This window comes from Crocuta crocuta, unplaced genomic scaffold, assembly GCF_008692635.1.
Source record: "Crocuta crocuta isolate KB4526 unplaced genomic scaffold, BGI_CrCroc_1.0 scaffold127, whole genome shotgun sequence".
In the NCBI taxonomy this organism is placed as follows: domain Eukaryota; kingdom Metazoa; phylum Chordata; class Mammalia; order Carnivora; family Hyaenidae; genus Crocuta; species Crocuta crocuta.
In genome coordinates this window covers 8,687,842-8,711,303 of record NW_027532008.1, presented here as the reverse complement: position 1 = coordinate 8,711,303, position 23,462 = coordinate 8,687,842, and the positions used below count along the sequence as shown (strand labels likewise).

The following is a 23,462-nucleotide window of genomic DNA, read 5'->3' as shown; positions in this document are numbered from 1 at the left end:
AGTCAGGTAACGGTGCCTGCTTCCTAGGGTGTCCTGAGAATTAGGACGGCATGTGTACAACAGAACACACGGCACCTACAGGTGCTGCTGCTGTAGGTGGTACCTGCTGTTGTTAGAACTCCTGGCCCAGATGCCACCACCTGGCTATGGTCCCCCAACTTCTAGCTCTGGATGCTGAGTGGGGCTCCCATGCCCACTCCCAGGCTGCTGCCCTGCCTCTCCTGGGGACAAAGTGGGGGCTGGTGGTTTCTTGCTCAACACCCGGAATAGGTTTCCCTTCATCTCGGACCTCCTTGGACCTAGAGGGGAGCCAACTGATGGGGACAGACCAGCCCATTGCCCCACCTCCTTCTGGCATTCCCTGGGTCAGTTAGGGAAACGGGAGTGGTGGCCACTCGGTTCAGCAGAGCAATCCCTGGTATGGGTTGCTGCCCTTGGGCAGGTAGGTGGACGCTGGCACAGAAGCCTGGGTTGTCTTTGAGGCGGGGGGACTCTTGGTCTCCACAGTTTACCTGCCCTAAGTGTTCAGTCCGAGGTCTCCCCAGTTTCCACCAACCCAAACTCCCAGGGGGCCCTCCCCCGCGGCCTGGCGCTCTCCTTGGTGCTGATTAGATTCAACTCTGGCCCAGGCCACCAGCCACAGAGGGGTCATGGTGCTTGTTGGGGCTTCCCCTCCGCCCCCAGGCCTGCCTGAGTGGACTCCCAATAAACACTACCTGAGGCAGTGACCGTGGTGTGGACTGGATTTGCTTGAGGGGCCCCTTGGGATGGAGAAGCAGTTGGTGAAGTGGATTGAGACCCTGGGCAAAATGGGCTGTTCAGACTCATAGCAGCAGGAGTTCTGTAAACATTTGTTGAATGAACAAGCAAACACATACATTAGGGTCCATTCAGCACTAATATTTCTAGTTCCTTCTGCCATCCTCCTCCTGGCAGCCTGCCTCAGAGTGTGTCATACTTACTCTACCCGGGCCTTGGTTTCCCCATCTGCACAATGGAGGAGAACCTTCTCTGGCACTGTCATTCAGGGACAGTGAGAGGAGCAAAGGAGATACAGATACAGTGGCCAAGCGTCTGGAGTCTGAATGGAGTTTGAAACTGACCAGCTGTGTGACCTTAAGCAAGTTACCTAACCTCTCTGGATCTCAATAACCTTCAGTTACATGAAGGTAATAATAGTAGCTACCTCATAGAGTTATTGGTAGCATCAGCTGAGACAACACATACAAGTACTCTGCCCATGGTAAATTCTCAATAAGTGGTAGCTATTGTTAATTTTATTATTATAATCATTATCACTTCTTCCTGTTATAGGAAAACCATTCCTACCACTGTGCATGCTGATTCAGCATATAGTCACCACACTGTGACAGTTAGATCCAGGGCCACCACGTAGCACAACTGGGGGAGGGTGCCCTTTATATCACCTCCATGTGATTGAAGCTCCTGTAGTTCTGCAGTGCACAGCCTGGGTAGCTGTACAAGGCAAATCTGATCAGATCTCCCAAGAGCAGAGAGTAAGCTGCTGGCTCTGCATCTGTGCCTGCTCTGTAGGTGAATCAGTGACGCCTGTGGGCTGCCGGGCAGCCCTGGAGTGTGGATGGAAGAGCAGGCATTCACCTGCATTTACTGCGGCTCGGGGAGAATGGTGCCTTGGGAGCCTTGGGCCCCAGAGAGACCCCTGGGCCCCCAGATGGTCAGCCAGAGCCCACACCTGTGACCTGAAATATAGGAAGCCCAAGGCTGCTTGAGTCCTGGGGCTCCAAACTGTGCTTGGTCATCTCTGCGGGAGTCTGGCCTTGCTTGCTCAGGGAGGGAACGCTGTCTCTCTGCGCCTCCCCCTCCTTCCAATTCCTTTCTTTTCAATGCCAATGTCATCAACTCAGGAAGGGCACTGGTGGGATTCAGACTCATGAGGGGCGCCTGGTGGAGGGGTAAGAGAGGGCTGCATGTGGGAGCCTCGGAAGACAGCTCCAGTCCCCTTCTGCGGTCAGTCCAGCCCTGGGCAGGGCCCCTGGGTCTTGCCGGCACAATCGGGGCAGCCCAGTGGGTTGGGGTCCACGCCGTGGCCACAGATCTGGGGACTCTCGACAGGATCCAGCCCTGCTGGCACCGGGTCAGTGGCTGTGGCCGCTCTGGGGTTGTCTCCCGGTGTGGTCTTGTCTGATGAGGAGGTGGCTGCTGTCTGCTGAGGCTCCTCCTGGGGCAGGCTGCCTGGCGCCAGCAGGAGCCCCTTCTCGCCCCAGCCTGGCCTGGTGTGGATGCCCACAGTCTTCAGGATGACGTCCATCTGCTTGGCGTAGTCCAGGTGGCCGCTGACCTGCAGGGGGACAGTGAGTGACCCGTGATGGGTGGTCAGAGCCCTGCCCTCCACAGGGCCCCAAGCCACACTCCTGGGCCTCCCCCCCCGCCCCCCAGCAGCCTCAGCCACCTGATCCCTGACACCACAAGTCCAGCTCTCAATGACTCTCAAATCCAGAGTGGGGTGGGAAGCCTCTGGGTTCAAGGTCACCCTGGAATTCATTAAATATTTTTTTTAACTTTATTTATTTTTGAGAGGGGGGCGGGAGAGAAGGAGAGAGGGAGGGAGTGGGAGAGGGGCAGAGAGAGGAAGGCAGAGAATCTGAAGCAGGTTCCGTGCTGTCTGCAGAGAGCCTGATGCTGGGCTTGAACTCACGAACCCATGAGATTATGACCTGAGCCTAAGTCAGACACTCAACCAACTGAGCCACCCAGGCACCCCTAGAGTTTATAAAATAAAGATGAAGGATGCTTCTCTATACAATCTGGGTCCTTCGGGGGCAGGAAGGAATCTCCTGATAGAAAGTCGGAATGGAAGTTCTCATTCTGTGCCAGCGGCTTTCAGGTACAGCAGAAGCTCTCTGCAGCTCACGGCTGTGGGACCCTGAGCAAGTCCCTCTATCCCTTGGACCTCCACTTGCCTCGCCTCAGCTGTGAAATGGGAACAGTAAGAGTAGCTACGTCAGAGCATTGCTGGGAGGATTCCTTCGGGAAAAGCCCCCAAATTGAAAACAGCTGTGGCACAGACTGCTGGGCACATCCTACAATTCTCTCTCCCCATTTCTCTGTCCTGAGAATTCGGGTTTATAGCTGAGTACATTCTCCCCTGTCCCTTGTAGCTGAGTCTTGTGACAAGTGTTGGCCATGAGAAGAAGCAGTAGTGTTAGGTGGTGCCCTTGGGGTGCCTCTTTACTTATTTTTGTTTCTATTTTTTTGGGTGTCTGCTTGGCTTAGTCAGTGGAGAATGCGACTCTTCATCCCGGGGTCATGAGTTCAAGCCCCGTGCTGGGAGTAGAGCTTACTTAAAAAAAAAAAAAAAAAAAAAAAAGGCGGGGGGAGTGCCCTTCTTTCCCCAATGTCCTCTTTCCTGCCTGCTAGAATTCAGACGTGATGATGGCCAGAGCCTGAGCAGCAACGTTGGGCCAGAGTTGGCTCTCTGGAAGCAAGAGGACCGCAGAGCTACCAGCCCTGAACTGCCTCGTCTGGCCTTTTCTTTCCTGTCACCATCAACTCTTGTGTGATGAAGCTACTTCAGCTGGGCGTCTGTTCCAGGGACCTGAATCTTTACTAAGACAAAGGCTGAGGACTCAGAAGAGCCCACCTTCTTCCTCAGAGAGCAAAGACACTCTCACGTTTGTGTTGGCATGTAGCAGTGGGTGATGGATAGGGGTGACTGAGAATGCCCGATGCCTCACGGTGATAATGGACAGTGCCCAGTATGGAACGGAGTAGGACCTTAATACACCGCAGAAGATGAACGGAATGGATACAGTCCCGCGACAGGTATTGGCTGCTAACTGTAGATGAAGAGACTGAGCCCTACAGAGGTAAGGTGACTTGCCCAAGGTCATCTAGCTAGGAAGTGCCCGCGTTGGGATCTGAATCTGGGCCTGTTCTCTTCATTGAAGAGAATTGGCTGGGGTGAGGGAACTGTGAAAATCATTGTCATTTTACTGAAGAGGAAAGCAAAGTCCAGACAGGGGTGGTGGCTTGCTTCCTGACACAGCACATGAAGGCTGAGCCGTGGGGTGCTGTGCTCGAGGCTGCTCGAGGCTGCAGCAGAGGCTGTTCGGCTCAGATCTGCTCCCTGAAATGCAGCCCCTCCCACCCCTGCTCTCCCTGCCAGTCTCGGGGTTTTGCTTTAGTGCCCCAGGCGAGTGCAACACAGAGCATTCCTTTTTGTTTAGGAGGAAGACAGGAAAAACGCCGGGGACGCACAGGAAACCACGCGAAGTCTCTGCTGATAACACCCACCGGAACCACACATCACACGCCATTCAAATGATTTCTCAAGAACACAAAGACACAATTTCCTGTACAGCCTGGTGGTTTCTCATAACCAGAACCTTTCTCTGCAAATGCTTTTTAGCAGCGTTCAGCGAACACACACACATATACGCACTCCAGGCGGAAGGCAAGGTGGGCCAGCGTCTTTCCACAGAGGGTGGACATTAGTGGCTGCAAGGCGCTAGAAAGAACCTAACTTTGGGCTCAGAGAAATGGGGGTTCCAGCTCCTTCTCTTACGAGTAACTGGGTGAGTCTTATAATGTCCTGAGCTTCAGCCTCTCCATCTGTAAAATGCGGGTCATAATACCTACCAGGAAAGTCTACAAGAGTTCAAGGGCCTGGCGCTTTGTAGGAATCAGCATATGTTACCTCTAACTATTATGTCCCTTATATTCTGGCTCAAAACACATTCACAGGACATTATCCAATTAGAGTTGGTGATACCTACCTCATGGGGTGCATGGGAAGAAATAATACATACAAACCACGAGGTACAGCACCTGGCACGCTGCTGAGGCTACATAAGTATAAGTTCCCTTGCCTTAGTTTCCTTGGAAGGGACAGGTAGGGGGTTGGCTGGACTGATCCATTTGGGAGCCCAAAATGGCTGCTCAAGCTCTAGCCATCACGTCCCAGTTCCAGCCAGCACAATCCTAGACTCACGGGGACAAACAAGAACTGTTAGTGACGGGCCAGTGCTGGGCTGGGTGGAGGCAGACAGGAAGGAAGGGAGGCGTCGGTGGCCAGGGGCTACCGCTGACCGTGGATGGAAATCCCACCACGTAGCTCTTCTAGAATGCACAGCTCTGGCCTTCCCTGGCTACACGCTGGTCCAGGTTTCGGCCAATCCCGTCCCTCTGCCAAGACCCAGGGGGAGAACTTGCTGACGGCTCCAACTGTACAGTTAGCCAAAGGGATGGGAGAGCAGAGGTGAGGCGGGCAGGGAAAGGCTCTTCTTAGCAGTGAGGTCTGCTGTGGCTGATGCCGGAAAAAGATCCCAGCCCATGGCCACCTCCTTGCTGTCTTAACTGAGATCTGCTGCCTGCCTGGCTGAGAAGCCTTCCCTGACCTCCCCACGCTGGCTAGGGACCGTCCCCGGGGCTCCTCTGTGACAGTGTTCGCTGCACCCCATTGCCTTCATCCGCTCACTCATTTGCATCCTCTGACGGACCTTGAGCCCAGGGAGCGCAGGGGCCCCTTCTAACTCACTGCACTGCCCGCGGCTGGCCCTGTGCTCCGTGACCCACGCTGTCTGCAGTGGCCTCAGCACCGCCTGTTTGCTGCCTCGCAAGGCACCTCGGGGCGCGCCTACACTGGGCTGCTGCCCGCCTCTGCCCGCCGATAACTCCTTCCAAGCCCATTAGGCCCCTTCGGGTTCCTTTACCCCTTGGGCCTCAGTTTCCTCATCTGTAAAGTGGGGCTAGCGGAGGCACCTGCACCACGTGCGCTGGCGTGAGGAGTCAGAGAGCTGACACGGGGGGCTGACCCTCTGCCCCGGAGGTAGAGGTCACTGGCGGGACACCACCGAGACGTGTGGCCGCGGGCAGCACGAGTGCAGTGGCGAAGAGCCCAGGCTCGGCCTTGTCCCCCAGGTTCACCTGGCTCTACCCCTCACATGGAGCCTCAGTTTCCACATCTGTACAGTGGGGCTACAATCCCTACCTCACGGGACCGCCGCGGGGACTGACGACGTAAGGCCTGTAACGTAGAGCGGCGCCCGGCCCATGCTGGCTTTCTTACTGCCATTGTTCGAGCCCAGCCCTGTGCCAAGTTCTAGAAGTCGGTGGCATTTCCTTAGGGATGTGAAGAGTGGAAACCCCGTGACGCCTCAGGTGTTGGCCCTGGGGATGGCAGAGTCCCCCACCCCAGGCACCCTGTCCGCACATGGGACAGGCCGGAAGGCAGGAGGGGGATTGGCCCTTGTTGGCTTCATTCACGCCAACAGGAGCTGCCTGCCCGCGACATGGCCAGCCCCTCACTCCCTGCCAGGCTCGTCCGCGACCAGGAGCCACCGCAGGCCATGTGCGGGTGGGCGGCTGAGGCTGGGCTGGTGTGCAAAGGCACGGCCTGTGGTCCCGCAGGGGGAAGGCAGGGCTCTGCCCAGAGCACCTGGGCAGCCAGCGTCCCTGCGGCAGCAACGGGGACCCCCTCACCAGCCGTGTCTCCTCCAGCAAGGATTTTCAGCACAAAAGCAAATGCTGGTTACCTCCAATTACGCAGAAGAGGAAGGCACTGCTTTTGTTTGTGCTGTGCTCCCAAAGTGATAGAGAGCTGAGATCAGGTAAGAGCCGAAGCCAGAAGCCGCCTCAAAGACGGTCTGAAGGAGGGAGAGGGGTCTGAGGGGCGAAAGAATTGAAGATGGCGGCAGGGGCGGGACAGGAGGGAACTAGTATTAAATGAAGGCCTGTGAGGCACCAAGCATCTTACCTGGGCTGCTCTGGAAGGCAGGTGATTCCCCCCCACCCCACCCCCATTTCATTGAGAAAACAGAGGCTCAGAGAGGTTGAATAACCAGCCTGAGGTCACACAGCCAGTATAGCAGTGGCAGAGCCTGGCCTCTCTGGTGCCAGAGGCTGTGTTCTTGTCACTGTGTCCCCCTCAGGGGCTTCCTAGGGCAGAAAGTGGGTCTTGCCAGGGCTTTGTGGTGTTTAAAGGGAATTTCATGTCCAAGGGTGTTTCTTCTGACCCTTTCACCTTTGTTTTTCTGGCAGAGGGAGACTGGGCATGGTGAGGCAGAGTCACTTCTCTCCTTCAGCCCTTCAGGGAACAGGGACCCTTAAATAGTACAGTAGGAAGGCAGGGGTTTGGGGTGCCCGGGTGGCTCGGTCGGTTAAGCTTCAAACCTCAGCTCAGGTCATGATCTCACGGTTCATGAGTTTGAGCCCCACGTCAGGCTCTGCGCTGACAGCTCGGAGCCTGCTTCAGATTCTGTGTCTCCCTCTCCCTCTGCCCCTCCCCTGCTTGCGCTCTGTCTCTCTCTCTCTCCAAAAAAAAAAAAAATGTATTTTAGGAAGGCAGGGGGCTGCTTCATCTGTGTTCCTCTGGGGGGTTAGGACTTGTGTGCGAGTGTCCTGGGCACTTGGGGAACAACGACAGAGGCGAGGAGGAAATGGCCCAGCAGCACGGTGGCAGACTGAGCAAGAGGCTCAGGCAAGGACGTGGCCTGTGGGTTTCAGTGGCAGCAGTGCCTAAGGAAGCCCTGGCCTTACGTGTTTTGTGCCAGAATATTCTCCTGTGCTACCTTCGAATCTCAGTCAGGTCTCAGTGACTCTCTACCCCCAGAGACTGATCTAAAGGTCTGCATTTTCCTTATTTCCTTATTTATTATATTATTATTTATATTATTATTTTTCCCAGTGTCCCGTGGGCGGGGAGGAGTGTCCTGCATTTTACATAACCCCACCAGATGGTCCCTGGAACACACTTTTCCTGCTCTGCATTTCACAGTGTCACAGCCTGGCAGTCAGGGACGTCTGCTGTGGTCAAGCCCCAATCCCTCCGCCTGCGCCCTCTGGCTGCTCTCCTGACTTCGGGGGGAGACAGTGCCCCGACTGACAACTGGGGGTGGGAAGTGCGGCGGGGACGCCAGTGCAGGGCCAAGAGCATGGCTCTGGCGGTGCACGTCTCGGCTACTGATTGCAGGTTGTACGACAGGAACTTTTCTAAGCCTCAGTTTTCCTCCTCTGTGAAACAGGCACAATCACAGCGGCCCCAGGGGCTGTGTAAATTAGAGACAAACCTGGTGACAAAACCCTGGCACAAAGATGACGCCTGTAAACAGGAGTGACCTCTTCCCAAGCAGATTCTTGTGACCTCCCGGCTCTGGGGTGAAATGGGCCAGCGGCCCTGGGGCCGGGGGTGGCTGGGCTGGCGTCACGACGCACCCCCACTGGCAAACGCAGGGCCCTAGGAGGGACGGGCGATACTCACGACAGACGACAGGTCCACGTTCTCCACCCTCCTGTCCTGCAGCAGCACGGGCTGCAGGCCGGCGACGCGGAGCTGCACCGAGGACGTGCGGTACACGAAGCTCAGCAGCCAGTCCCCCCTGCGGGCAGAGGAGTGGGGGGCAGGGGAGCGTCAGCCTCGGGAGACCCACCCCCACCCGGCCCTGGAAAGCCAGGCGGGACTCCCTTGGCGGGAAACCGGGGCCCTGGCCACCCCCGGCGGAGCATGATGGTGCAGCAGGCGCTGCCCGTTTTGCTCGAGCTGGGTGCGCACGGCAGACAGCAGCGCCCGGCATGCGGTAGTGGGGTGCGTGCTGGGGGAGCGAGTGATGGGGCCGCCTGAGGTGCTCACAAGTCGGCCTGTGGCTCTGGAGGGGGTCCGGCTTTCCGGGTGGCTGGTCTAGGGCTCCAGAGAGGGAGCAGGGGTCCCCCTGGGGTGACGGGCTGTGGGGGGCTAGGGGGCCCCCCTGCTCTGTGGGACGGAACTCCGGGGTCTGGGTTCCTGTCTGTCCAGCTGGCCCGGCCCGGCCCGCAGGCCTCCCTGCCCTCAGCCGTCCTGGAAGAGGCGAGCGCGGCTGCCCAGCAGGTCACGCCCTGGGACCTGTCCTCCACCTCCACGGGCGCGGGGACTCTGCTCCCGGCACCTCATCCCCAGCCACACACACAGTCCCGGAGGAGAAGAACCCTGGACCCCGTGCTGCCTGTTGCGTCACGTGCAAGGGGCCCTACCTGTGGGGACATGGTCTGCGGGTCCCATGGGACAGCCTTCCCTCTCGAACCCCTGACTTTGTCCGGCTGAAGCTGGGCCAGCCGAGAGCCGTGCCCCTGGCCTCACTGCTCAGCAGGTCTGTGCAAGTGGACACTCCTCGTCTCCCCTCTGCGTCCAGGACTTGCATCCTGCTTAGCACAGGTACCTGGGTGTCTTTTATTTAGATCGATTCTGACTCTGGTTTGTGCGGTGACTTGAGTCCGTTAGGTTGTGTGCTCGTGCGGAAGAACGCTTCCCTGTGCAGCGCGAAGGAAGGGGCTCTGAGTCAGGGGTCCCTGCCCTGTCTCTGTGACTGCTGTCTGGGGCCCAGGGTTTGGGGGTGCTCTCCAGGCTCCCTTGTAGGTGCTCTCTGATTGCATGGGTGCTTGTGTGCTCACTGCCCCGGAAAGCCCTGGAAGGACCGGGGCCCAGAGTTGAGGGGCTGGATTCCGTCTCCACTGCCGTCCGCCTGGTCCCTCAGGCAGAAACCAGCAGGGCAGTGTCTTAGGCTCCCTCTTCCCCGAAGGCCAACTCACTGCAGAGTCCTGCTGATTTTTATTACCTGCTCCTGTACCCACCCAGGTCTGCTCCGGCCCTGAGATCGGGCAACCCAGCCCGCATGAACAACAGCCTCCTCCCTGCTCCCCCGCTCCTGGCCTCGCCTCCCATGTGCCACCGCGGCTTTCCTTAAACGCTCATCTGACCGCTGCCCTTCTCTCTGAGAAGCCGACTGTGCCTCCCCACAGCCTCTGGGCTTTCTCTTCTAGAAAAGTCCTTTACTCTCTCCAGAGAGCAATGCTTGCAAGTCTCAGTGATTATCTTAATATTGAGGGCCCAGGAAGCATGTCTCTGAGAACGGATGACTAAGTGCAGAAGAAAGATGAACTCAAGGTGTATCGCACTGATCACGACTTCTGAGCATCAGACACTGGGCACGAGGGGGTCTGTAAATATTTCTGCTGTAGACAGTTATAAATGAGCAAAGTCAGCCTTGTTCCTTCTGAACCGTTTCGACTTAATTATCACAACACTCTACTTACAATGTTAACTGCACTTACTTGTTGGTACACATTTAGGGACAGAGCAGGAACATATGTTAGAAGGTTCTGTATCTTCTACATTGTGCCGAGCAACCCGTAGGGTCTTCCCTGGCATTCAGGACCCTTCTCCATCTGGCATCGGCCTCTCTTGCCCAAGGCAGGCCATGATCCCATGCCCGGGGCCACACAGAGCTAGGCTCGGGTCCTGCCTTGTCAGTTACTAGCTGTGTGACCTTGGGTGAGTTGCTCGCCCCCTCTGAGCCTCAGTCTCCTCACTGTGTCTTACTTCCCAGGGTGGGCAGGAGCGTACACTGAGATGGCACATCACGTAGGTGGTGCTCAAACATGAGAATCTTCTGGAAGCATCCGGTCTGATTACGCATCCCGCTCTGGGCCTTTTTGCTTGGCCTCATCTTCCAGCCTCTGATGGGCTCTTGTCTGTCCTTTCAAAATTCAGCTTGGACGTCACCTCCCCCAGGAAGCGATCCTGAGCCCCTCCACCTAATATTACTAATCGTCTGTGCCTCGTGCGCCTGGGATATATGTTCCTTTGGAGATGCTAGTCCCAGGCCTTCTGTGTGTCCATTCTTGGGTCTTTTTCCTTTTCTAGGCGGAGAGCTTATGGATGCCAAGACTGTGCGTTCGTCCTGTATTCTGAGCTGCATCAGCGCCCCCTGGTGGGNCACCCCCCCTCCCCCGCCCCTGCCCCTGCCTATGCTTCAATCACAACTGAACTCGGGATTCACCGCCACATGGCCTGTGGGGAGGGCTGCCTTGGCTACTCACAGGCCTGGAGGCCACATGCAGGCGGGCATCCTCACTGCCTCTTTTCCCATCATCCCCTCCCTACGGGGTATTTGGAGCAGCAACCACAGAAGTGCCCCAGGAGGCTCAGAATGAGACCCTCTCCCCGTGGAGTGAGACAGGCCTGCCTGAATTCACATCCTGGCTCTGCTGTGTGACCTTGGTGAGGCACCTGGCCCTCTCTGAGCCTCAGTTTCCTTACGGTGCAACAGGGAGTGTTACCACTCGCCCTGGCTAGCTTCCAGGGGTTCACGAAAGCCCAACTAAGCAAACAGATTTGCAAAGACCTNATCATGTTTAAGGTTCAACGCAAGTAAAACACCCTTGGGGGCCAAGAATATGAAATTCTGGTCGGTGCTCAGTTTAACCAAGAAACTACAGTGATTGTTTGGCCTGTGTTCCACCCCCTCCTTTGCTGGATTTCCTTCCCCTCTTCCCCTCTCTAGGGAGATGGCTTAGGATCTCGCAAAATAATTGAAAACCAAGCTTATTAGCCTCAGGTTTGCCGCAGAACAGATGAATTTAATACGTTTTTGCTGCTTTCATATTGCACCCATGCAATTTTAATTCTTTCCCTTTGCTGTTTATGAAAAACACCAAAAAACCAAGTGCTGTGTGAACGCCCTGGTTATTATAACTGCTATAGTTTATTGGCACCTACTAAGAGCCAGTGCGTTTCCTAAACAATGTCGTTTAATCTCCCAGAATCTCTGTGCAGGAGGGACTGTTATACCCTCGAGATTTTAACTGATAGTTTGACATTGAAGCTTTGTCCATTCTTTTTCTTCTCTTGTTTTTTTAAACTATCCTTACTTAAAAAAAATCAAATTAAAGTCTCTTTTATGCCTTACTTCCAATCTTTAGGGGTGGACACCATTACCCATTTTCTGTGGGCCTTCTGGACCTTCCTGTGCATGTACAGACCTTCCTGTGCATGTACAGACAGACAGATACAAATATGCACACACAGAAGTTTCTTCCCTCGTAAATGGAATCATAGTATGCAAGCTGTACTTGATTCTCCCACCCCGTTAACTGTTCTCCAATTGTGGTCATTTAGATAGGTTTTTTTTTTTAATGTTTTTATTTATTTCTGAGAGAAAGAGAGAGAGAGACAGCACGAGCAGGGTAGGGTCAGAGAGAGCGGGAGACACAGGATCTGAAATAGGCTCCAGGCTCTGAGCTGGCTGTCAGCACAGAGCCCGACGTGGGGCTTGAACCCATGGACCATGAGCTCATGACCTGAGCCGTAGTTGGACGCTTAACCGACTGAGCTACCCAGGAGCCTCCTTTTTTTTTAAATGTCTTTATTTTCATTTAGATAGTTTTAAAATTTTAATTATAAACGAAGCTGCAATGTGTCTCTTTGCACATCCATTTCTGTGTGTGTGTGTGTGTGTGTGTGTGTGTGTGTGTGTGTGTGTGTGTAGTAGAGCAGGGTCACAGAAGTCAGAATGTGTGGGACCAGAAAACAGGCACATCAAAAATTTTGAGGGATATGGCCAATTGTTCTCCATAAAGTATTTGCTAAGTTCAACTGTTACCAATGGTGTATGGCAGTGCCCATTTCTCTACATTTTTACCGACATTGAATGTTATTCATGTTTCAGATGAGTGATAAATGGTATCTTACTGATTTTAATCTGCATTTACTTTATTAATGATAAAGTTGGCATCTTTTAAAAAAATTGTCGGCTGTATTTATTCTGTGAGTTTATGTGTAGAGATCCTTTGACCATTTTCTTATTAGTTTTTTTCTTAATGATTTGCACAAACTCTTTATATATTATGGCTTTGTCTTGTTTCTTTGTTCTTCCTACCACATTCTAAATCTTTTTTAAAAAAACTTTTAATATTTATTTATTTTTGAGAAGGAGAGAGAGTGAGAGAGAGAGAAAGAGAGAGAGAGGGAGGAAATGCAAGCAGGGGTGGGGCAGAGAGAGAGACAGAGGGAGACACAGAATCTGAAGCAGGCTCCAGGCTCTGAGCTGTCAGCACAGAGCCTGATGCAGGGCTGGAACTCACAGACCCTGAGATCATGACCTGAGCTGAAGTTGGACGCTTAATCAACGGAGCCACCCAGGTGCCCCAACCGTATCCTAATTCTAAGAGGTCAGCTTATAGTATGAGTGATAGAGCCAAACTGATTGCCGGAACTCCTGTGTCCTGGCTAACACCCTCTATCTGTGCCTAAAAATCGTGTTTATCTTTAGCTCTGAACTACACAGCTGCTCCTGCAGCCTAAATCATCAAAATGATAAAGACTTTCCATATCAGTTCCATTTAGATTTGGGTCCTACTTAGGATGGTCGGGCGTAGGTCAAAATTAAAGTTAGCTGGCTTCACGACTTAACCTGAGCCTCAGTTTTCTCATGTGTAAAAGGGATGAACGTACTTCCACCACAGGGTTTTGGGGAGGATTAAAGGAGATCACGGCCACAAAGACAGGGTCTGGCAGGTGGCAAGAGTCTAATACTTGTTATATCTTTCCCCTTCATACTGTACATTTTTAGTTTTGACTTTTTAGTAACTGCCTATTTCCTTTAAGATTTTTTAATGTTTAATTAGTTTTGAGAGAGTGAGACACACAGAGTGTGAGCAGGAGAGGGGCAGAGAGAGAGGGAGACGCAGAATCTGAAGGAGGCTCCAGGCTCTGAGCTGTCAGCACAAAGCCTGACATGGGGCTTGAACCCACCAATGGTGAGATCGTGACCTGAGCCGAAGTCAGACGCTTAACTGACTGAGCCACCCAGGTGCCCCACTGCTGTCCATTTCCACATGTCTCCTTTCCACTAGACGTGAGCCTCTCTCATCTTGTGTTCCCATGCCAGCTACAGGCTCAGGCACAGAATGCCAGACGACCCTGAGTAGCCCCAACCTCAGGTTGGAGCCTCTTCCTCCCCAAAACATATTACTTAGAATTGGGAATCCAGCACTTTTCTTTTTCTCTATACTTTGCCTTTCCAACGATCTCCGCTGTCCCCTGGCTTCAGTGGCAGCTGGTGACCCCACTGGCCTTCACTCCAGCTCTGACTTCTCTGAGCTCTAGCGCTGTTTCCAGCTGGCTGGTAGAATTGTCATGTTCATGACCCACTGGATCAACTGCTCCCCTGAGGCCTAGCTCCTTGTTTTCTAAATCGCTGTGTTACTGGAGCCCACAGCTAGTCGGCCAACCTTCCTGTTTCCTACACCCCAAACCTGTTTTGGATCTGGGCTTAGAATGTCACTTTCTTGTCCATACCTTGTGCTTTGTATCAGGACCATAAAATGCAGGTCCCCTATCGAAGTCCTTGGAGCCCGACTCCAGATTTCAGAATTCAGGGTAATGCTTTGGATTTTAGGGAGGTGATCCAGCTTGGAGCCTGTGTGTCACGTAATCCCCTTGCGAGGTTTGGGGGGTGGTGCACTGAAGTCACCCAGCCCAGAAGCCCCGCAGGAGAAGTCAAGCCTAGAGCCCCCTCTTGGCAGTTCAGGATGCACCAGACCTGGGGAAAAAGCCTTTGATTTTAGAGCTTCTGGATTTTAGTGTCGCAGATGGGCTTCCAGATGCCTAATTGGAGCTGCCTGCTTTCCTCTTTTCCTTGCTGGACACTGGTTCCACGGGGCTGCGGCGTGCCCCCTATCGTACCTGGCAGGAGGTTGGTGCTTACAAAAAGTCTGTTGGATGAATATCCCAAGGCTGGCAGTGCCGAGGATAAAAAGCGACACCCTGTGTCATTCACAGAGCATGCGCGCACCGTGTGCGACTCTGCAGATCACTTAACTATCATCACACCCTGGGGGGAGTTACTACTATTATCCATCGCCCCCTTTAACAGATGGAAACTGAGGCCAGCATGAAGACCCAGGTCTGTGCGATTCTAAATCACTGCCCTTAAATACTGTCACCCCGTTGCTTCACTTGGAGGCTGATGGATGGGCCTGAGCGCCTTCTCAGGCGGACCTCCCGCGGTCTCAGCGCTGGGCTTCAGCTCTTCTTCCCCGGGGTCTGGGGCACGGCCTGGCATGGAGCCCTCGAGTCCTCCTTCTCCACGCTCAAACAGGGGTGCCTCCTTTGCAGCCTCACAGCCGCCAGCCTTCACAGGCGCCCACACCTTGTGGTCGTTGCTCGGTGGGTGTGGTACTGGCTCCTCCCTGCTGGCCTGGAAGGTGCTNAGGCGGACCTCCCGCGGTCTCAGCGCTGGGCTTCAGCTCTTCTTCCCCGGGGTCTGGGGCACGGCCTGGCATGGAGCCCTCGAGTCCTCCTTCTCCACGCTCAAACAGGGGTGCCTCCTTTGCAGCCTCACAGCCGCCAGCCTTCACAGGCGCCCACACCTTGCGGTCGTTGCTCGGTGGGCGTGGTACTGGCTCCTCCCTGCCGGCCTGGAAGGGGCCCTGGGAGCTCAGCCCACGCACTCGCCCGCCCCTTCCCGCGGTGCTGGCCGGCGCACACAGGAGCCCCTCAGTCGCATTCACAGACCTTGCGCTGGGGCCCCATCTTTGTTTTCCAGCCTGTCCCACCCACCCACCTCCCCTTCCCCCAGATTGTGGTGACCAGCCTGGCCTCTCCTGTCACCCTATAAGCGGTCTCAGGCCTGACACAGGGAGAGCCCTTTCAGGATCTTCAGACTATGGGGACAGAGGCCTCCCGGGGCAGCACACCTGGCCTGGGCCTTGCTCCTCACAGGCCAGAGCCCCGCTGGTCCCTGGGATCCTCCAGGACAGGGGCCAGGCCTCAGACATCTGTGTCCCCAGCGCAGGGCCCAGGCACACTCCGTGCTCAGGAAGTACCGTCGCCTCCCCCTTGGCGCAAAGGTTCGACAGACCTGCAGTAGCCATTGATGATCCTCCCAGACACCACCTTCCGGAAAGGCTCCCAGTGCTTGGCCTCTCCTTCCACCGGCGCACCCAGCAGGACGACGTCCTCAATGATCCCTTGGCAATCTGGGAAGAGACCCCAGAAAAGGCTGTCAGTGTCCCTGGCCACAGGGGGGGGGGTTGGATGGGGGCTCCTCTGGGTGCACACGCAGTAATGGGGGCTTCCACACTGTGCGGCCCAGGCCATGAGTCCAGCCCTTGCTGTGCCTGGTGTAATCCTGCAAAGCACCATGATCACTAATTTGTTTGTTTGTTTGTTTATTTATTTATTTTTGAGAGAGAGAGAGAGAGCAAGTAAGGGAAGGACAGAGAGGGAGAGACAGAACCCCAAGCAGGCCCTGAACTGTCAGCACAGAGCCCAATGTGGGGCTTGAGCTCACAAACCATAAGCTCATGACCTGAGTGGAAACCAAGAGATGGATGCCTAACCGACTGAGCCACCCAGGTGCCCCATTAATGTTTATTTTTGAGAAAGAGAGAGAGAGGCGAGAGAGAGCTGGGGAGGTGCAGAGAGAGAGGGAGACAGAGGATCCAAAGCAGGCTCTGAGCTGTCAGTGCAGAGCCCAACGTGGGGCTTTAACTCCTGAATTGCAAGATCATGACCTGGGATGAAGCTGGACGCTTAACTGAATGAGCCCCCCAGGCGCCCCCCCCCTTTATCCTATCCCTATTTTAGAGTCAAGGAAAACTACATTTTCAAGATCACATGGCTGGCAAGTGACTCAGACTGAATTGGGACCCAGATCTCTTTCCAGCACCCGTGAAGCTCGCAGCCAGCCATGGACTCGGAGGGGACGTCTTCCTTTAGGAGGGGCTGGTGAGCCTGGGATCATCGCTCGCGCCAGGAGGGAGACCCCATCCCCCCACCCCGAAGCGGGCAGCGGTTCCCTGGGGCCTGTGCAGCATGACGGGAAGGCAGGCGGGAAGGGAAGACGGGGCGACCGGGCCCCAGGACACGGGGTACATTCATCAGCTGCACTGACCAAATGGTTCAGAAATATTTTCGGCAGGATTATTCCAGGTGCGATTCAACGGACCAGCGCTGGCCCTTGGACTGTTCGTCGCATAAATACAGCAAGAGGGAAGAAGCATTTCTTTCCCCGTGTTGCAGACTAGCACCCACAGTGCAGAGCCGACGCACCTCGAGAAGCACGGCAACTGACCACTGAGAGGTGCGCATGCGCCGCCCCACCCCCACGGGCTCTGTCCCTCTCCGTCCCTTACTCGCTGTGGTCTTCTTCGTATCACGTGTCACCTGTTTTGTCTGTCCAGGTTCAGCGACGGCGGGTGCTCCGGCCGCCTCGTCCTCGGCTGCACGGCCGGGTCTGGAGCAGTGCCTGGCATGTGCTCGCGGCTCCGTAGGCGTCGGAGTGAATGAATGAAGAGTAAATCAAGTGCCGTCCCTCCGGAAAGCCAATCTAGGGACTTCGTAGTTGCAAAGTCCTGGGTTAAAATCACGTCTGAGTTTGGGACTCGGGCCAGGTCATTTCTCTGGGCCTGCAAGTGGGTAATGACACTGGCCTTGAGGATCCTTATGAGGATAAGTCACAGCATGAGGAAAACCCAGCACGGGTGATGCTCAGTGGACATTAGGGTGCCCTCCGCCTCCCTGCGCGCCTGCGTCCCCACATTCAGCTCTTGTGAGTCTGAGTTTCCGGGTGTCCGGAGCTGCATGCACAGTGTCCCTCCTGAGGAATGTGCCCAAGAGGGACAGCTCTGCCCAGTGTGCCACTCTCCTCCTGAGTGACACTGGACTGGTGGCTTCCTCTCTCTGGGCTCCAGTTTCTGTCTGCCCCCCCCTTTTTTTTAATGTTTATTTAGTTTTGAGAGAGAGAGACAGAGACAGAGACAGAGACAGAGTGAGAGCGGGGGAGGGGCAGAGAGAGAGGGAGACAGAATCCGAAGCAGGCTCCAGGCTCTAAGCTGTCAGCACAGAGCCCGATGTGGGGATCGAACTCAAGTGAGATCATGACCTGAGCCAAAGTTGGATACTCAGTTGACTGAGCCACCCAGGCGCCCCTGGACTCCAGTTTCTAACCAGAGCCCTTCCAACTGTCTTCTGTTTGGGGTTCCATGTCAGCCTTAGTCTGAATAAAGGGTTCCAGGCCAACAGGTGTTTGGGAACCCCTGTGGTATCAAGTGTTCTGGGTGCTCTTCCAGCTCTGACTGGAATCAAAAGATGGCAGGGCACGGAATTCTGATGTCATTCCTTTTGCTTCCAGGGAGATGATAATCTGGCAGAAGGATTTAAAGCTTCAGGCAGCTGGGTAAGCGTGTGGACAGCAAGAAGGACTCAGGCGCCCCTCAATAGAAGGGCTATTTTGGGTGCTTATGTTGCCTGCAAGGCTGTAGAGAAGGGGGGATTTTATTCTAACCCCTTCCCTTGGCATTTGAGGAAACTGAGTCTCAGAGGGGATGGGACGCACCGAAGGTCAGGCAGGAAGTGAGAGTAAAGCTGGGACGAGCACCCAGACTGCACGGGTCCCCGGGGCTGCGCTCTGTGCTGGTTGCACTAATAACACGAAGCACAGTGGTCGCGCGTGGGTTATTGTTGCTCCCACAGTGCCACGCGGCTGTGGACCCCGGGCCAGTGGCTGAGCTCAGCAGCTCTCCCTGGGGGCTGGGGGCTCGAGGCACCTGCTCCGCCCCACAGATCTCCCCTTGGCAGGACCGCTGGGGACCCCTTGTGGCCAGCAGCGGTAAGGCAGCATGAGCCACCGCCTGGATCCTGGAAGCGGCTACAAGGGAGCTGTTGGGAAAAGCCACAAAAGCTAGTTGCCAGTGACCTTGAACTGAGACCGGTAGTTGAACCTCATAAAACAGTCCAGGATGCAGCCAAATCAAGTCAGGGTGGGCAGTGAGCTGGAAGCACATTCACTTCGTCCTTAGACCAGTGCTACATCCAGACACGCTCCTCTCCTTTAAAGAGGATTTGCTCGTGCTTTCAACAGTAGTCAGATTATGGAAGGGGCCTAAATGTCCATCAACGGATGGATGGATAAAGATGTGGTTTATCTACACAACGGAATACTACGTGGCAATGAGAAAGAGTGAAATCCTGCCACTTGCAGCAACGTGGATGGAACTGGAGGGTATTATGCCGAGTGAAATGTCAGTCAGAGAAGGACAGACACCGTGTGTTTCCACTCAGATGTGATCTTGAGAAACTTAACAGAAGACCATGGGGGAGGGGAAGGGGAAAGAGTAGTTATAAACAGAGAGGGAGGGAAGCAAACCATAAGAGACTCTTAAATACAGAGAACAAACAGGGTGGGTGGGGGGTGAGGGGGAAGGGAAAGTGGGCGATGGGCACGGAGGAGGGCACTTGTTGGGATGAGCAGCGGGTGTTGTACGGAAGCCGATTTGACAATAAATTATATTCATTAAAAAAAAGTTTGAGAAGCAAAAATAATTAAATAAATGAATAAATAAAAGTAAAGAGGGCTTGCTCTCTGCAGGGCTGCAAACTTAGAGACAAGCCATGTGGCCGGCTCCCGGCAAGGCGCAGGTGTTAGCTAAGGGACGTCGGCAAGGAGAACTTCAGACCCGCTCAAGGTAAAATCCTCTATGGTCCTCACCACTTGTCCGTTGCTGGGAAGGGGGATGGCCGAGGAGGGAAACCCGGGGTTAGGAGAAAGAGACCACTGGCTGCTATAGTAGATGCTGCAAAGGAAAAAATGTCAAATTTCACTGCTCAGCCCCAAAGCTTATAATACCAGATTTCATTCTTCCAGGTAGAATAGAGAAAGTCGTCACTCAGGTCCTATCTGAGTGTCAAGTAGTGTCTTCGCTGCCTTTTTGCCGCAGGGACAATGAATGTTCGCTGAAACATGTTTGGATTTACCTGTTGCTACCATCAGCTTCTTCTCTTGTGAAGCTTTAAGGCACAAAGGTAGTTCTGTAGCTTTACTAATAGTCAGACTTTTGGAGCCTGGGGGGCTCAGTCAGTTGAGAGTCTGATGCTTGATTTCAGCTCAGCTCATGACCTCACGGTTGTGGGATCGAGCCCCGCACCAGGCTTGAGTGTGGAGCCTGCTTAAGATTTCTGTCTCCCTCTGTCCCTTTCCCCCGCTCATGCTCTCTCTCTCTCTAAAATTAAAGAAAGAGAGAGAGAGACAGTCTCACATGACACACATCAGGTGTCGTCATTTTAAGACTGTAGACAGATGCTGTGACAATGCTGTGACCAAGAGCCAGGAGACACTGAAAATATGACCGCTCCCGTGGGCAGGTCTGTGAAGATGTGTGCCATTCAAAAGGGCCACTGGGCTCAAGAAGGTTGGGAGTCACCTGTCCTGGGGAAAGCCGCTTGGCTTGTGGCCTAAGAGAAACCCAGGTTCGAATCCTGGCCTCACCGTCGTCTGAACTGAGGTCAGTTGTTTAATAATGTGGATTCTCAGCTGCCTCGTCTGTCTGAAGGAGATAATACAATAATACTGACTTTCCAGGGCTGGTGTGAGGCCTCGTGTTTGGACCGTGTCTGGCCCGCGGCTTGGTCAGTGGGGTCTGCTCCATGTTACTGCCACACGGTCAGTTTGGCAACCAGGGGGATGGGAGTGCGCGAGGCCCTGTCTTTGCAGACGGCCGGCTGTGTGCAGAAACACTAGCGGCAGCAGAGCGGGGCAGACGGTGGCAAGGGGCAGTGACATTGGCTTCTCGGAGCAGAGCCTCTGCACGGAAGGGGCCGATAGAGCCGTAAACTATGGTTAACCGCTTCCTCAGTCATTGTTTTTCAAACAAAATTTTTCATGGTGAAATTTTTCAGGGAACATGAAACTCACCACCTAAGCGTCGTTAAGCGTGTGGTTCAGCAGAGTGCAGTGTATCCACTAGTCACAGAAGTAGCCTCACCGTTATCAGTCGGGAACGAGGCCAGTGTATTTCCTGTCAGTGATTCTCATCACGATTCTAGCAGACCACACTGCACTCCTGACGGGACACTTTCTACAGGACGATTTTTTTTAAGTTTATTTATTTATTTTTTTTTGAGAAAGAGAGAGAGAGGGAATCCCAAGCAGGCTCCGTGTTGTCAGCACAGAGCCCGATGAAGGGCTCGAACTCGTGAACTGCGAGATCAGGACCTGAGCTGAAGTCGGACGCTTAACGGACTGAGCCCCCCAGGCGCCCCACACAGTGGTCTTTCTCAAAGTGAGGCAGGCCTGTGCAGAGCTTTCCAGGTATTTCCAGACAGCCCCCTCTAAGGGTTCACAGAAATCTCATCAAGCGGCTGGAAAGGCGACGTCACAAACGCCCCCGTGCCTGTCACGTTGTCAATAATGAGATTCTCCTGGGCCGTGAAGACCAAAGGATCTCAAACCTGAGAAGCGAAAGAAGAAGCATTTTCTCTCTCCTGGCAGGGGGTTCATGTGTGCGGGGAGAGATAAGGCGGGAAACGAAGAAGGAAATTATCTCCTAACCACAGACGGGTCCAGAAAACAGACCTTGAAGGATATATGAACTGCCTCTAACACAAAATCCATTCCGAAGATACATGGACAAGATAAACACACAGACCAAAGCAGCCAAACGGAGAGAGAGACTGGCGGCCGAGCAGGAAGGGACTGGAAAAAGGAAAGCTCTGACCGTCCCCACCCCCCAGGAATGAGGTTCACACTGGAAAGGATCACTTCCGAGAGTTCATCTGGATATTCTGCAAGGATCTGGGATGGATTCTTTAGGGAACGAGTACACCTTCATCCCTGCTCCCCGCCCACCCCCTCACCGCATTGAACTTGGCCATGAAAGTGGTAAGGCTGGCACCAGCACCCCAGGGCCCTGGAAGTGAATCTGCATGCCCGACCTCTGGCTGCTCTCGGCCAGGGGACCAGAGTCTGGTCTGTCTGAGGACAAAGCAACTGTTGGGTGCAGTTCCGCGTGAGAGAAATAAATCATACCATATGTGATGTCTGCTGTTATGGAGATGAAAGAGCCAGCTGACCAAATGACAGTCTGTTCTGCATGTCAGCTGGTACCTAGTGACAGCTCAGAAACGGTTTTCGGCCAAGTGAAAGCTTAGGGACTCAAGGGCCAGGATGTTGAGATGTATCTGTGTGAGCTTATTTTTTTATTAAAATTTTTTTTTAATGTTTATTTTTGAGAGAAAGAGGGAAAGAGAGCGTGAGCAGGGGAGGGGCAGAGAGAGGGAGACACAGAGATCATGAATTGGAAGAGCTGATATGAAGAAATTACCCACAATGCACCATGGAGAGGTAAGGAGCCGTGACATGGACAGAGAAGTTAAGTGGGCTACAGCCCACAAACCAGGAGCTGAAACCAAGAGTCGGATGCTTAACCGACTGAGCCACCCAGGGACCCCTGTTTATTTTTAAAGATTTTGTTTTTAAGGAAGCTCTGAACCCGATGTGGGGCTTGAACTCATAACCCTGAGATCAAGAGTCACACGCTCTACAGACTGAGACAGCCAGGTGCCCCATTCACTGCTTTTTGAAGTAGATCCTTGGTTATTGCAGCAAAGGTCTGTTACAGGTAAATGTGCTCAGTTTGAAGATACTTGTATTTTGTCCTTTATCTTGAATGATAGTTTCATCAAATATAGAATTTTAGACCCACTGTTTTTCTTTCACCTCTGGCTTCTATTGATGTTTTGTAAGGTCTCTGCAGTCTAGTTGAGCTTTCTTTGTAAGTAAGCTTTTCCTTTTTCCCTTTAAAAATCTTCTCTTCATCCTGGCAGTTCTACAATCTGACTATGATGGGTGTGGGTGTAAAATAGTTATCCTGCTCAAGACACGCTCCTTGAATCTCAGGAATCAATTCTGGAAAATTATCAGCCAACAAACTGTATCTCTCTCCTGTTCTCTTCTTTTGGAGCTGGTATTAGGCAACCATTAAGCTCTTAACTTCTCTCTCCATGTCCTGGCTCCTTACCTCTCCATGGTGCATTGTGGGTAATTTCTTCACATCAACTCTTCCAATTCATGATCTCTCTCTCTAGCTTTGTTTAATCTGCTGTTTCACTCATCCAACTAAGATTTTCATCCCAATGACTTTGCTTTTTCACTTCTAGAAGTTTCATTTGATTTATTGTCAAATCTCCCTGTTTCCCCCCCAGTGTCTTCTTTTGACTTATTTATAATGTTTTAAGTCTTTAATAATTGTAAACCTACTTATTTTTTCAGAGGGTGCTCCTCAAATCATTCTATCGAGGGCTGAGGGTCTATTCCTCATGTTTGCTGTTTGCTGTTTCTGTGACTTTCCCACATGGTAGGTTTTTTCCTTGTGTGCTTTAGAAGTTTGGATTATGAGCTCATCTTTAATGTCAGTCTCTTATGGGATAGCTGTGTGGCCTGGATTGAAGACCCATTTTCAAGTTTTTGACTTGGGGGTTCCTGGATCCTGCAGGTAGTATAAATTTGACCCCTAAATCCATGTGGTACATTGTCCCGTGTCTCTGAATTCCCGAAAGAAACATTTTTCCCCCTCTCTCTAGTCAGGGCACATGCTTCTGCTCTCATTTCCCGCTTTCTCCTTGTTTCTCATCTCTGGAAATTTCCCCTATTTTGGGGAGTGCTGCTTTACAGCTGTTTATTCCATTTTGAAATAATTGGCACAATGAGTGAGGAACAGAGCAGAGAGCATTGATCAGCCTGCTGGTGGTAATAAGTCTGTGTGACAAACTCTATATCTCTTTGAATGAGTGGCCCTGCCAGACGGCAGAGCCTCAGATTGTGGAATGGACAAGACCCAGTAACAGCTTGCATCTTTGAACGTCCCTGTGAGCACGAGTTGTGCATCCACGG

General features: G+C 53.4%; 1 protein-coding gene across 7 annotated transcripts in view; it reads right to left on the bottom strand.

Moving 5' to 3' along the window:
- Nucleotides 1-1,244: 1,244 nt before the first annotated feature.
- Nucleotides 1,245-23,462, bottom strand: part of TMCO4 (transmembrane and coiled-coil domains 4) — an 82,599-nt gene continuing 60,381 nt past the window's right edge. For 5 of the 7 annotated variants that reach the window (XM_077775569.1, XM_077775564.1, XM_077775568.1 and 2 more), the window contains 3 exons: nt 15,654-15,771; nt 8,240-8,357; nt 1,245-2,320 (listed from right to left, as the gene is read on the bottom strand). In XM_077775569.1, the coding sequence (XP_077631695.1) occupies nt 1,991-2,320; nt 8,240-8,357; nt 15,654-15,771 (566 nt within the window). In that variant the 3' untranslated portion in view covers nt 1,245-1,990. Of the gene's footprint in view, nt 2,321-8,239; nt 8,358-15,653; nt 15,772-16,960; nt 17,203-19,283; nt 19,369-23,462 lie in introns of those variants that run through there. The other 2 variants (XR_013337968.1, XR_013337969.1) reach the window with 2 other exon arrangements.